This window comes from Macrotis lagotis, chromosome 3 (genome assembly GCF_037893015.1).
Source record: "Macrotis lagotis isolate mMagLag1 chromosome 3, bilby.v1.9.chrom.fasta, whole genome shotgun sequence".
Classification (NCBI taxonomy): domain Eukaryota; kingdom Metazoa; phylum Chordata; class Mammalia; order Peramelemorphia; family Peramelidae; genus Macrotis; species Macrotis lagotis.
In genome coordinates, this window is record NC_133660.1 from 110367749 (window position 1) to 110381674 (window position 13926).

The 13926-nt window shown below is 34.7% G+C and overlaps 1 protein-coding gene across 1 annotated transcript; it reads right to left on the reverse strand.

The window, feature by feature from the left end:
* Positions 1 to 11614: 11614 nt before the first annotated feature.
* LOC141516197 (aspartate aminotransferase, cytoplasmic-like) lies at positions 11615 to 13247 on the reverse strand. The gene has a single exon (XM_074227429.1). It carries the CDS (start codon positions 13061 to 13063, stop codon positions 11750 to 11752), a length of 1314 nt encoding a protein of 437 aa, XP_074083530.1. The 5' UTR covers positions 13064 to 13247; the 3' UTR covers positions 11615 to 11749.
* Between the last annotated feature and the right edge of the window lie 679 nt (positions 13248 to 13926).

The following is a 13926-nucleotide window of genomic DNA, read 5'->3' on the forward strand; positions in this document are numbered from 1 at the left end:
TCCAATAGACCTGAAAGATGGCTCATTTCTAGAGAATCATTTCCAAATAGAGTGGATCAAGACCGGGAAATGATCAGCTTACTGAAGTTGGAACTGGATACATGCTTTTCTGGAGTGACCTCAGTGAAAGGGAGCACAGTTGGGGTAGCTAGGTGGCACAGGGGGTAGAGCACCAGCCCTGGAGTCAGGAGTACCTGAGTTCAAATCCAGCCTCAGACACTTAATAATTATCTATCTGTGTGGCCTTAGGCAAGCCACTTAACCCCATTTGCCTTGCAAACACCTAAATAAAAAAAGACAGGGAGCACAATGAAAATGGGGAACATTTCACAATCAAAATTAATCTAGTAAAGCTTCCTACCAAAACAGGTGAACAGCAGACTCATGACAATGTGCCACTTACTGGAATACCACCATCATTAGTGCCTATTCTCCCACCAGGATGTACCCTGAAGTCAAAGGAAAATTTTATGAAGATCTGTAGACACATCATCAATTTACCAAAAGAGGATAAGCTTATAATTCCAGTGACTTTAATGCTAGAGTAGCTCAGTCTTCCAGACATGGCAGAGACTCTTTGGGGGGAATAGAGTTAGAAACAGCAACCACAATAGTAATTTACTATTGAAAATGTTCATCTCATGACCTCATCACAATAAAATTTCCTGAATGCCTCCTCACAGCAGGAAGATGTACAAGCAATGAAGGCAAAGTATGGAGCAGAGTGTTGGACTAATCACAGATTCATCCTCTCCAAGCTAAATGTTCACATTTGACCCAAGCAGTGGCCCCTAGGCAAAATGACTACCAGAAGAATTAATGTCAAGAGATCAGAGTGCTTCTCTGAGTGGAAACAATTTGTTTCTAACTTGGAGGCAGCCAACATATAGTTGGAAACTGTGGAGTATAAAAGGAGTGGGCAGTTTTCAGAGATTTGGTATACACTATTACAATTGATCATTTGAATCATTATCCTTGCAAACATCAAGACTGGTTTGATGAAAATGATGGGAAAATACAGAAGATGCTAAATGAGAATAAAGAACTCCACAGGCAACAGGATAGTTCATTCATTTCTAGGAAGGCAGAGTCATAAGTAAAGAACAAATGAAGCTTAGAGAGATTCAGGATTGTTGTAAGAAATTCAATTTTATGCAGATAGTAATAAACCAAAATGCTTTCATGATGTCCTGAAGGCTATTTATGGATCAAAGATCAATGGTGCATCACAACTGCTCAGTACTAATGAATCAACATTGATCAACAATAGGGACATGATCCTAGAGTGATGGCCTGGACATTTCTATAATGTTCCTAGCAGACTATCATCAATAAATGTAGAAACCATTGATTGTTTACCTCAAGTTGAAGTCAATCTGTCCCTATCTGAAATTCCAATTGAAAAAGAAGTTAAGAATACCATTAGGTTACTTTCATGTGACAATGCAACTGTTGCTGCTTGTATTTCAGCTGGGATCTATAAGGTGGGAAGGTCACTGCTTACACAAAAGCTTACTGAAATTATCCAGATTTAATGGAATGAAGAGATTATCCTTCTGTCCATATATATATATATATATATATATATATATATATATATATATATATATAGATTTTGCAATTACAACCACAGGGGTGTCTCTTAGTCATTGCTGACAAGATTTTTGTCATATCCTTCACCTGGAAAGTGCTCACCTCCCTGAGAGCCAGTGTGGCTTCAGAAAGGGTTGAGGAGCAGATGATATAATGTTTGCTGCCTGACAACTGCAGGAAAAAAAAGCCAGGAGCAAAACAGAGATCTGTATACTATGTTTGTAGATCTAATCAGGCCTTTGGTAACATCAGTTATGAAGGCTTATGGAAAATTATGTCAAAGTTTAGTCCTCTGGAGAAGTTCATCAGTATTGTATTGTGTGCTCACCTAAATTCTGGATAGTGAACAAGTTTCTTGATATTTCAAGTCAACAATGCAGTGAAACAAGGATATGTCCTTGATCCTATGATTTTTATCATGATGTTTTCAATTATGTTATCAAATGCCTTCACCAAGGATGAACACAGCATCAAGCTCAGCTATCTCACTGAGAGTAAATTCTTCAACTTGAAAATATTACAAGTCAAGATCCAAGTGGAGGGAGTGTTGGTACAGGACCTTCTGTTTGCAGATAATTGTTCACTCAGTGCAGCCTCTGAAGCTGAGATGCAACAAAGTATGAATCAATTCTCTGCTGCTTTGCTAATTTTGGCCTTACAATTAACACCAAGAAAACATAGGTGTTCCATCAATCAGCACCACACAATCCATCTGTGGAACTATCTACTGCATCAAATGGAGAAATTTTGAAAATTGTGGATAAGTTTACCTACCTTGGCAGTGTACTTTCCAGGGAGATACATAATGTTAATGAAGTTGATACACATTGCCAGAGCTTGCTTAGATGTTAGGAGACTCTGAAAGAAAGTGTGGGAGACAAGAGATTTTATACTGAGTACAAACTGAAAATCTAAAGAGCCATGACAGTTTTACTAGTGCCATGTCAGAAATCTGAATGGCTTCCATTTAAATTGTTTTAAGAAGATTCAGAAGATCATTTAGCAGGATAAGAGAAGACACTGAGGTCTTTTTTTTTTTTTTTAGTTTTTACAAGGCAATGGGGTTAAGTGGCTTGCCCAAGGCCACACAGCTAGGTAATTATTAAGTGTCTTAGGCCAGATTTGAACTCAGGTACTCCTGACTCCAGGGCCGGTGCTGTATCTACTGCACCACCTAGCCACCCCTGAGATCTTTTCTTGAGTTAAACTTCCAAGCATTCAAAAGTTACTACAGGATGCTTAAATGTGTGCTTGTCAAAAAGATTATTTTATGGAGAACTCACACAGGACAAGTTCTCACAGCAGGTCAGAAGTGATACAGGGATACTCTGAAGGTCTCAAGAAATTTGGATTTGATTATTCAGTATGGGAGACACTAGCACAGGATGGTCCAGCATAGCTTACTTTCATCAGAATGTATGTTGTGTAGAACTGAAGTGCTCAGAGGAAATGTAAGATGCGTGAGTTTAGAGAACTCTAGGTATTCATGAGGACTATTTGTGTTTGACCTAAGGCTATGAGCATACTGAACTCTTATTGATCTGATCAGTCACAGTCAGATACAGTGTAACTTGTTTTTGACAAAATGATGTAGTTTTCATGTTCTTTGATAACAAAGGACAAAAACCAACCAACTTCTAGCATAGTATCTACAAAAGACTGCAAATGCTGAACTTTATTCCCACAGTCAATCTTGAGATGATCCCATTGGGGTTTTAGGAGCTGATGTTCTGATTACCATCTTAAAATTATTTTTTTATACAAAGCAACAACTGGGTTTTATACTTGGTAATAAATCAGCACAAAGTAGAGGATGCTTTTCAGGAATTCCTGAATTTGGAGCATTTGGAGACTCCATAGTTGTCATTCTTTGTGGTGGAGGATGTTTGGGACACAGTAGCTTCCTTCCAGCTATGACTGGTAAACTACCAATAATTGGCTGCTGAACAGATAAAGCTGCTAAAGTTTTGATTGTTGTTTTTTCCTTCTAATTCAGAAGTCTGAAGATAACTCTGAGTTGAAGTGAAGGATATATAGGGAAACTGTACCTACTACCAGTTTTCTGTAAATCTATCTACTGTCTAGGCAAATCACAATGAATGGGGCTGCCATTCATTTTCTTTCCTGATATGGAGTTCTGAGCTGTCTCCCTCCCTTAACCAAAAGAGCAGTATTTGACACACATATACATATACAAAAACATATATTTATATATGTCTACAAATACATGTAGACATATATACACACACATACAAACACATATAATATGCATATATTAAGTCATGCTGTACACAATTCTAAGCATCAGTTCTTTCTCTGAATCTTTTATAGCTGATTTTAATATTCATAATAGTCATAATAGCTTAGTCATTCAGTTATTCTTCTAATAATATTATATTACTGTATATATTTCTCTAGGTTCTGTTCATTTCAACTCTTCATTGTTTCATGCAAGTCTTTCCAAGGTTTTGTAAAATCACCCTGCTAATCACTTTTTATTGCACATTGTTATTGTCTTGATCATAGAACACAACTTATTCAGATATTCTTCATTTAATTTCCAGTTCTCCAGTTTCTAGTTCTTTGCCACCAAAGAGAAAGTTGCTACAAATATTTTAGAATATATAGTTTTTTCCCCTGAATATCTAGGGTAATATATTTAATAGTTGTATTGCTGGGCCATAGGGTATTCACAGTTTATAACTCTTTTGCCATATTCCAGATTTCTCTCTAAACTGCTTGGATTGGTTAACAGTTCCACTCAAAACATATCCCTTCCAAAACTAGTTATATTCACCTTCTACTAGTTTAGCAAATATGATAGGTTTAAGATGGAATCTCAAAGCTGTTATAATTTAATTTCTCTAATCAATAAAGATTTAGTGCATTCTATATGACTATATATATTTAATTATAACTTTAATTTCTTCTTCCCCCCACAACTGCTTGTTCATATTCTTTGATCATTTATCAATTGGAAATGATTCACATACTTTTTTGTTTTTTCTTTAAATTTATTTTCATCCATATGCACATATATATTTTTAAGTTACAAAACTTCCTTCTACCCTCCCTTTCCATCCCCCTCCCTTCAATGGTGAACCATCTCAGGTTAGCATTATGCATACATATTTTGATAAACATCTTTACATATTAGTAATTTTCAGTATGAGCAATTGGGATTAAATGAGAGATATATATATCAGAGATAATTTTTATAAAATGTTCATCAGATGTTGAAGGGTATGTGTGTGTGTGTGTGTGTGTGTGTGTGTGTGTGTGTGTGTGTGTGCGTGTTTTCTTTCATTTTTCATCCTCTGGATGGGGATAATATAGTGTATAGCCAGTCTAATACTCTCTGAACTGCCAAGAGGAGCTGCTTCCAACAAGGTTGTTCATCTCACAATGATGTTGTTGATGTGCACATTATTCTCTTGGTTCTATTCCATTTGCTCAGCATCAGATCCCGTAAGTCATTCCATACTTCTCTAGAGTTCAACAATTTATGGTTTCTTATAGAACATTAGTATTCCATAACTTGTTTAGCCTTTCCACAATTGATGGGCATCCCCTCAATTTCCAATTCTTTGACACTACAAAAAAGAACTTTTGTGAATATTTTGGACTTTTCCCTTTTTATATAATTTCTTCTGGATATAGACCTAGAATTGGAATTACAGGGTCAAAGAATATGAACAGTTTTATTGCTCTTTGGGCATAGTTCCATATTGCTCTCCAGAAAGATTGGATCCATTCACAAGTCCACCAGCAATGCATCAGTATCCTAATCCTCCCACAACCTCTCCAACATTGATCATTTCGAACATTTTTGTCACTTTGGCCAATCTGGTAGATGTAAGATGATAGCTCGTTGTTCTTTTAATTTGCTTTTCTCAAATCAATAAAGGTTTTTATATGACTATATATAGTTTTAATTTCTTCATTTGAAAACTATCTGTTCATATCCTTTAACCATTTATCAATTGTGGAATGACTTTTGACCTTATAAATTTGATTCAATTCTCTATATATTTTAGAAATGAGAGCTTTAGCAGAACTTCTAGTTGTGAACATTGTTTCCCAACATTCTGCTTCCCTTCTAATCTTGGCAGCATTGATTTTATTAGTTCAAAAACTTTTTAGTTTAATATAGTAAAAATCATTCATTTTGCAGGTTATAATGTGTTCTAATTCTTGTCTGTTCATAAGTTTATCTGACTTCCATAGATCTGATTGAATATTTCTTGGTCTATTAATTTATCTATGTTATCACTCTTTGTGTATAAATTGTGTATCCATTTTGACCTTATTTTGGTATAGGATGTCTATGTAGGTCTATGCCTAGTTTTTGTCAATGTTTTCCAGTTTTTCCAACAGTTTTTGTCAAATAGTGAGTTCTTATCCCAGAAGCTGATGTCTTTGGGTTTGTCAAACATTAGATCGCTGTAGTCATATACTGTGGTTTCTTTTGAACCTATCCTAATCCACTGACCCATTATTTTATTACTTAACCAGCACCAGGCAGTGTTGATGACTGCTGCTTTATAGTATAGTTTTATATCTGGTAGAGCTAAGCCACCTTCCTTTACATTTTTTTCCTTCAGTTCCCTTGCTAATCTGACCTTTTGTTGCTCCAGATGAATTTTGCTACTATTTTTTTCTAGCTTAATAAAGTAATTATTTGGTAGTTTGATTGGTATGGGCCTGAATAACTAATTTAATATGGGTAGAATCGTCATTTTTGTAATATTAGCTTGACATAACCATGAGTGAGAAGTGCTTTATGGCTATGTTCATGCAGTTTTGGGGTTTTTCTTGAGAGGTAGATTCTCAAGTATTTAATATTGTCTATAATTATTTTAAATGGAATTTCTCTTTCTATCTGTTGCTCTTGGGCTTTCATGTTCATATATATAAATTCTGATGATTTGTTTGGGTTTATTTTATATCCTTCTTCTTTGCTGAATTTGTAAATTGTTTCAGGGAGTATTTTAGATGACTTTCTCAGATTCTCTAAGTATACCATCATATCATCTACAAAGAGTGAAAGTTTTCCTTCCTCATTGCCAGTTCTGTTTCCTTCAATTTCTTTTTCTTTTCTTTTTTACTGCTAGAATTTCTAATACTATGTTGAATAGTAATGATGATAAGAGGTGTCCTTGTTTCACTCCTGATTTTATCAGAAATGCTTTGAGTTTATTTCCATTGTATATAATATTTTTGTTGTATATAAATACTATTCATTATTTTAAGGAAAACTCCATTTATTCCTAAACTTTCTAATGTTTTTAACAGGAATGGATGTTGTATTTTATCAAAGAATTTTTCAGCATCAATTGAGATAATCATAAGATTTCTTTTGGTTTTGCTGTTGATATGTTTAATTATGTTGATGTTTTCCTAATGTTGAAACATCCCGCCTACCTAGTGTAAAGCCTACCTGATCATAGTGTATTATCCTAGTAATAACTTGCTGTAGTCTCATTGCTAAAATTTTATTTAAGATTTTTGCAATAATATTCATTAGGGAGATTGTTTTATAATTTTCTTTGTCTATTTTGGTTCTTCATGGTTTAGGTATCAGCACTATGTTGGTGTGATTAAAGAAGTTTGGCAGAACTCCTTCTTCTCCTATTTTTTAAATAGTTTATGTAGAATAGGAATTAATTGTTCCTTAAGTGTTTGGTAGAATTCACTTGTTAATCCATCTGGACCTGAAGACTTTTTCTTAGGGAGTTTATTGATGGTCTCTTCAATTTCTTTTTCTGAAATGGGGTTAATTTATTTCCTTTTCTGTTAATCTGGGTAGTTTGTATTTTTGTAAATATTTGTCCTTTTCATTCAGGTTATCCAATTTATTGGTATATAGTTTGGCAAAGTAGCTCTAAATTATCTTTTTAATTTCCTCCTCATTGGTGATTAGTTTGTACTTTTCATTTTAGATACTGCAAATTAATCTTCTTTCTTTTTTTAAATCAGATTATCCAAAAGTTTGTCTATTTTATTGTCTTTCTCATAAAACTAACTCAATGGTTTTCTTGCTTTCAATTTTATTTACCTCTCCTTTGATTTTCAGAATTTCTAATATTATACTTAATTAGGGATCTTTAATTTGCTTTTTTTCTAATGTTTTTGGTTGCAATTCCAATCTCCTCCTTCTCTATTTTATTCATATAGGCATTTGAAGATATAGTTTCTCCTCAAAGCTGCCTTGGCTGCATCCCACAGATTTTAGTATGCTGTCTAATTATTATCATTTTCTTGGATATAATTAATGATCATTCCTATTATTTGCTGTTTTATCCATCCATTATTTAAGATATTTAATTTTCAATTAGTTCTTGGTTTATCTTTCCATGACCCTTTATTACATATAGTTTTTATTGCACCATGGTCTGAGAAGTTTGTATTTATTATTTCTGCTTTTCTGCATTTGATTATAAGGTTTTTGTCCTAGTACATGTTCTGCTGAGAAAAAGGTATGTTCTTTTCTATCCCCATTGAGTTTTCTGCAAAGTTGCATCATATCTAAGTTTTCTAAGATTTCATCCACCTTCTTGCTTGTTTTGTTGTTAGATTTATCTAGTTCTGAGAGTGGGAGATTATTAAAGTTTTGTTGTCTATGTCTCCTTGTAATTTCCTCCAATGACTCACATTCTTTCAAATTTGACAAAATTATATATTTGAGATGAGACTTTTATGTGAGAAATTGTTTATAATTCTGATCCCTCCCCCAATTTTCTGTTTTTCTTCTAATTGTGACTACATTAGTTTTATTTGTCTAAAACTCTTTTTTAATGTATGTGAAAAAATATTCATTTTACATCTCACAATGCTCTCTTCTTTATTCATAAATTTTATCCATAAATTTGATAGGTTAATTTGTTCCATCTTCTTCTCATTTACCTTTGTATCTCCAATTATGTCTAAATTGTACATCAATTTTGATTTTATCTTAATAAATGATGAGATATTGGTCCATAGCTAGTTTCTACCAGATTGCTTTCTAGTTTTCCAAATTTTTTCCTACCAAATAGTGAATTTGAAATACCCAAACTTAAAAATTTGTTAAACTCAAAGTTACTACTTTTTATTATGCAACCACTCCTTTTCACTGAATCACCTTTCTGTTTCTTATCCAGTACCAGATAGTTTTGATATTTACCATTTTATAATAGTTTAAAATTTGTTCCTGCTAGACACCCCTCTTTTATATTTTTTCATTAATTTCTTTGATATTATTGATCTTCAAAATTAATTATTCTTTTAATTCAATAAAATAATGCTTTGTTAACTTAATTGGGGTGGCACTGAGTAGGTTTGGGTTGAATTGACATTTTTATTATATTGACTCAGTCTGTGAACAATTAATATTTCTCTGGTTATTTAAACCTGACCTTATTTGTATAAAAGTATTTTATAATTATATTCATCTAGTTTCTGGGTTTGTCTTGGCAGGTATACTCCTAAGTCCTTATATTGTCTTTAGTTATTTTAAATGAATAATCTCTTATTATATCTTCTTGAAGAGTTTTATTGGTAATATATAATAATTCTAATGATTTATTTGGGTTTGTTTAAAATCCTGCTACTTGACTAAAATTTTTGTTTCCATTAACCTTTGAGTTAAATCTCTAGGACTTTTCAAGGATAACATCCTTTCAACTATGAAAATCTTTATTGCCTTATTGTCTTCTCTGATTTCTTTGATTTCATTTTCTTCTTTTATTGCTATTGCTAGCACTTATATTTCAATATTAATATTGGTGATAATAACACTGTTTCACTACTGATCTCACATGATACTTTATTTCTTGTGCTTTGAAAACTTTTAAGTGCTATATAGTCTGTTATTATTATTCTTAATCCCAAATTTAATGAGTCAGATGGATAAAGATTCTATATAGGAAGAGAATTGGAAGAAAACAATTTCAAGTAGCCAAGTAAAGAAGCTTTCAGAAGACTGAGAAAAGGTCATTCAAATTAAGAGTTTCTAGTGGTGAGGTCAAAACTCAGATTATAAGAGGTTCAGAAGTGAGTAGATGGTAAGCCAGTAGAGTCAACAAGTTTAGATAATTCTTCCAAGAGATTTCGCAGGAATATCGGAGAGGAGAATATGGGAGAGGAGAAATAAAGGATGGTATACATAATACTGTGCTAAGTTTTGAAGGTGATAGATATATTTGTAATAGAGAGATATGGAATAACTTATTATTTTTACCAACAATATGAAGACTTAAAAGTTATGTTCATTAGGTAGGGGAATAATAAAGAGCATCAACCATCTCAATAGATGGAAATGCTAAATTAAAATGGAGAGAATAAAATTTTAAGGGTTAAAAGTGTAAGGTCTTCTATTTAGCTTTTAAGAAAATAATTGTTGCATGTGAAATTGCACTACTTTAAAGAATATTTGAGAATAAAAATGTTCTTCTGAACTGAAAAAACGTACATGAATGTAGAATGAAGGAGGATATAATTTGAAAGCAATTCAATTGAAAAAGTGACAGTTAATCCAAGTGAGTCAGCTTGATGGGCTTGGGAGGAAAAAATAGACCAAAATATTATCTTACTCTATTCATAGACTAACAAGTTAATTATAGTATTCTTCATTGATGAGACTACATTTGGAGTATTCTGTCCTGGATGTCATAGTTTTGGAAAAACTAGTCCAAATTATGACTAGTTTAATGAGTTGTACAGAAACCATGTCCTGTGAGGAAAGGTTGAAAGGAAACTGTCAATGTTTAGCCTAGAGGAGAGAATGGGGATGAATGGTGGTGGGGACGATGGTTCTGAAACAACCTGGTAGAATGGTATCAAGCCACTGAATTTTCAGTCAGAAGACTTGAGTTTGAACTTTCATTATACCACTTGCCATGAATGCCCTCATCTATAAAATGAGATTGACTCTCTAAGAACCCAAATTCATTACAAATCCTGTTAATTCCCTGGAAAATTAGAAAGTTTATCATTTAGAAGGAACATTAGACTTATTGAGATGCATAGGTGCCAATATAATTATGATATAGGCCTGTGGTTATGCAACTATATAACAGGGTTTCAGGCAATGGTAAGAAGTGGTGCCCTAGTCTGAGAGAAATGAATTGGCTTTCAATAGAGAGAGGGCTTTCTTCTCTAGACAAGAATGATCTAAAAGGGACACAATGAGTAATGGCATTTCTTCTCTTGGTTTCACAAAAAAAAATCATACTTGAATCAGTCGAATTTCATAAGGCTGCCATAGTTTAGTGTACTTAGTGTACTTAGTTAAGGAATAAACTATCTGATCTTGACATGGCTTCAGATTGCGGAAGTACTGTAAGACAAAGGGGGAGAAATACCTCTTTTGCCTGGAAAAATCACAAGGTATAAAAACTTAGGGCATAGGAATAACCAAGTTGAGACAACAGGAAAGAAACCAAAAGAAACCCTTTGTAGAGCTAAAAGGTTATTTGTTTGGTTGTTTAATTGCATTGCCCAAGTCTACAATGTCATACCAATGTCTATTGATTTGAGCTTTGGGGTTAAATTTTGCTCCAAGAATAAATGATTTGACATGATCTTTCCTTTTACAATACACACAGAAGCAAATGAACTATGAACTATGAACATACTCACTGAGGGAGGATGGGTCAATATAATTAATTTGCATGATGATTAAAATGATAATTTTTTTCCCTTTTTATCTTTAAATCAAAAATGTTCATTGTTCATGAACCTCCAAAAAGGGACCTAATCCTGGGCAGTCACATATCATGTCAGCTCCAAATGCTGGTATTCCATCACTATGGATATTTTAATTGCAGGGTCATCTCCAATCTTGCTGATCCATATCTATCTGTGCACTAAGTCCAGATGGCTCTGGAGAAGAAAGTGAGACTGGTAACTTTGCAGAGCTTCCCCCCACCACCACCACACTTAAATCCAATTCATTCGCGTATCATGGCATCACCTCCTTGATGTCAAGGTCTTCTTTGAGAATAATCAACAAACAAAAACAAAGGTTTGATTACACAATTATACTGTATTAGATAATGGGTTTGCAAACAAAGGACATGTACATACATACACATACACACACACACACACACACACACACACACACACACTCACACACCCAATAGACTGGTAGTGTTTTTGGACTGATGCTCTTTCATTGCATTTGAGTGACAGCTTCATGGATGGAGGAAGCCACATAATCCAGATTCTTTGTGGTCAAGCTACTGATATTAATCCGTCCATTTGGCAGTAAGTAGACATGTTTTTTATTGGCCAGATATTCCACTTGCTTAGTAGTTAACCCTGTGCAACTGAACAATCCAATCTGTTTAGTGAGATGACTCCAAGTTCCTGGGGTGCAGAGGGCTTCAAGACGTGATCTGAGTTCAGACCTCATTAACAGAATACGGCTCCTCATTATCTTAATATTTTCTTTCCACTCATTAAATAATTCAGGACTGGAAAGGATTTTGGCCACTATCCGAGCTCCCTGAGCAGAAGGGTTGGACCACATGATATTCACAATATATTTCATCTGGGAAAGTACATGCAGGACATTTTCACTATTTTTCCCAACCAAGATTAGGTTCCCCACACGCTCACTATAAAGTCCAAAATTCCTAGAGAAAGACTGAGCACAGAAGAGCTCCAAGCCTTCACTCACAAAATAGCGAATAGGCCAAGCATCCTTGTCTATGTCCCCAGATGCTAAACCTTGATGGCCTGAGTAGAAAAAAGGGAACAGAAATCGTTCCTTCATGACAGAAGCAATCTTCATCCATTGCTCTGTGTTTGGATCAGTACCAGTGGGGTTATGTGCACAACTATGAAGGACAACAATAGAGAATTCTGGAGCATTCTTAAAATCTTCCAGCAAGCCCTGAAAATCAAGTCCTCTCTTATCTGCATCCCAGTAATGATATGTTCGGATATCCTTAAAGCCAGTAACACCAAACACACAATTTTGATCATCCCCCTCTGGAGTAGACACATAGATAGGTGTGGCTACATTGTCTCTTCCATTGTACCACCTGCATAAGAACTCAGCTCCAACTCGGAGGGCTCCTGTTCCCCCCAAAGTTTGCACACTTCCCACCCTCTTCTCCTTGATGGCTGGGCTATCATCCCCAAGGGCAATGCGGGAAGCAATGTTTCCAAATTCCTGCAAACCTAAGAGAGGCAAATCCCCATGGTTTAGTGTGTCATCTTCAATAATCTGAAGATGTACCTTTTTCACTACTGGCAAAACCCAGGGCTTACAATCATCTGTGCTATATGCTCCTCCTCCTAGGTTGACCTTCTTGGGGTCTGGGTCATTCCGGAAGTCTATGGCGAGCTTGAAGATTTGGGCCGGTAAGGCAAGGGGCACATTGGAGAAGGTGGAGGGAAGCATCTCAAGGGCAGCACGGCCATGGGCTCCTTTGTGTCCAGTTCTGCCTCCAAAGGCATCGATCTTAAGGTCCTTCATAGAAGACAGTCGATCTGCAGCATCTTCTGTTGTCCAGGTGTTGTCAGGAGCATGGGGATGAATTAAAAATTTTTTTTTCTCCAGATTGTCAGTGAGATTATTTCATGAACAAGCTAAGGGGAGTTATTACCAGGCTATCCACACTCTCACAGTTCTGATGGCTTTTACATGCATAACTAAATTTATTTGGTAATAATCACAATTGAGAAATCCTAGTAATTGAAGTAGCAGGAAACCAGTTGGCTTACCTCTTGTGAAGTCATAATGCATATTTTGCATACATCAGCATGTAATAACAATTTTCAGTCAAAATCAAGAACTCAAAGTTAGTGGAGACATTGACCTAAAGGGTTAAAAAGAGGGTCAATGTCTATAGAACTTTTAACAGTTTTCAGAAAATTGTTTTCTTTCAATTTATCTCACAAATAGGAAGTATTCCAAGAAAAGGGAAATGAGCTCAAATATTGCATCTAGTCCCAAAGGAGCAGATTCATAGCTAAACAGGATGCATGGATTAGTGAACAGAGGGCTTTCCTTGGATCACATAAGGTCAGTGTTAAAGCTCTGTCTCTGACACATCCTAGGCTCTGTGATCATGGACAATCCTTATAAAATTACGAATTACAGATGTGTCACCAATTTGTAGAGTTAAGTTTTATAGTCAAAAATTATTTTTCCCTTTCTCCTACCCAACCAAAATAACAAACTAGAGGCAAGCACTATGGTTGACAAAGGTTAAGAGTTACAAAAACAGTATGATGATCTTAGCCCAAAATGTTTTTATTATTTAATTTAATTATAAAGCTATTAAATGCTGAATTTCATGTTACCATAATCCTAACCTCTCTTTTAGAATTGTTGTA

Coding starts and splice junctions, on each gene's coding strand:
- LOC141516197 (XM_074227429.1), bottom strand. CDS start 13,063: ATGAAGGACCTTAAGATCGATGCCTTTGGAGGCAGAACTGGACACAAA.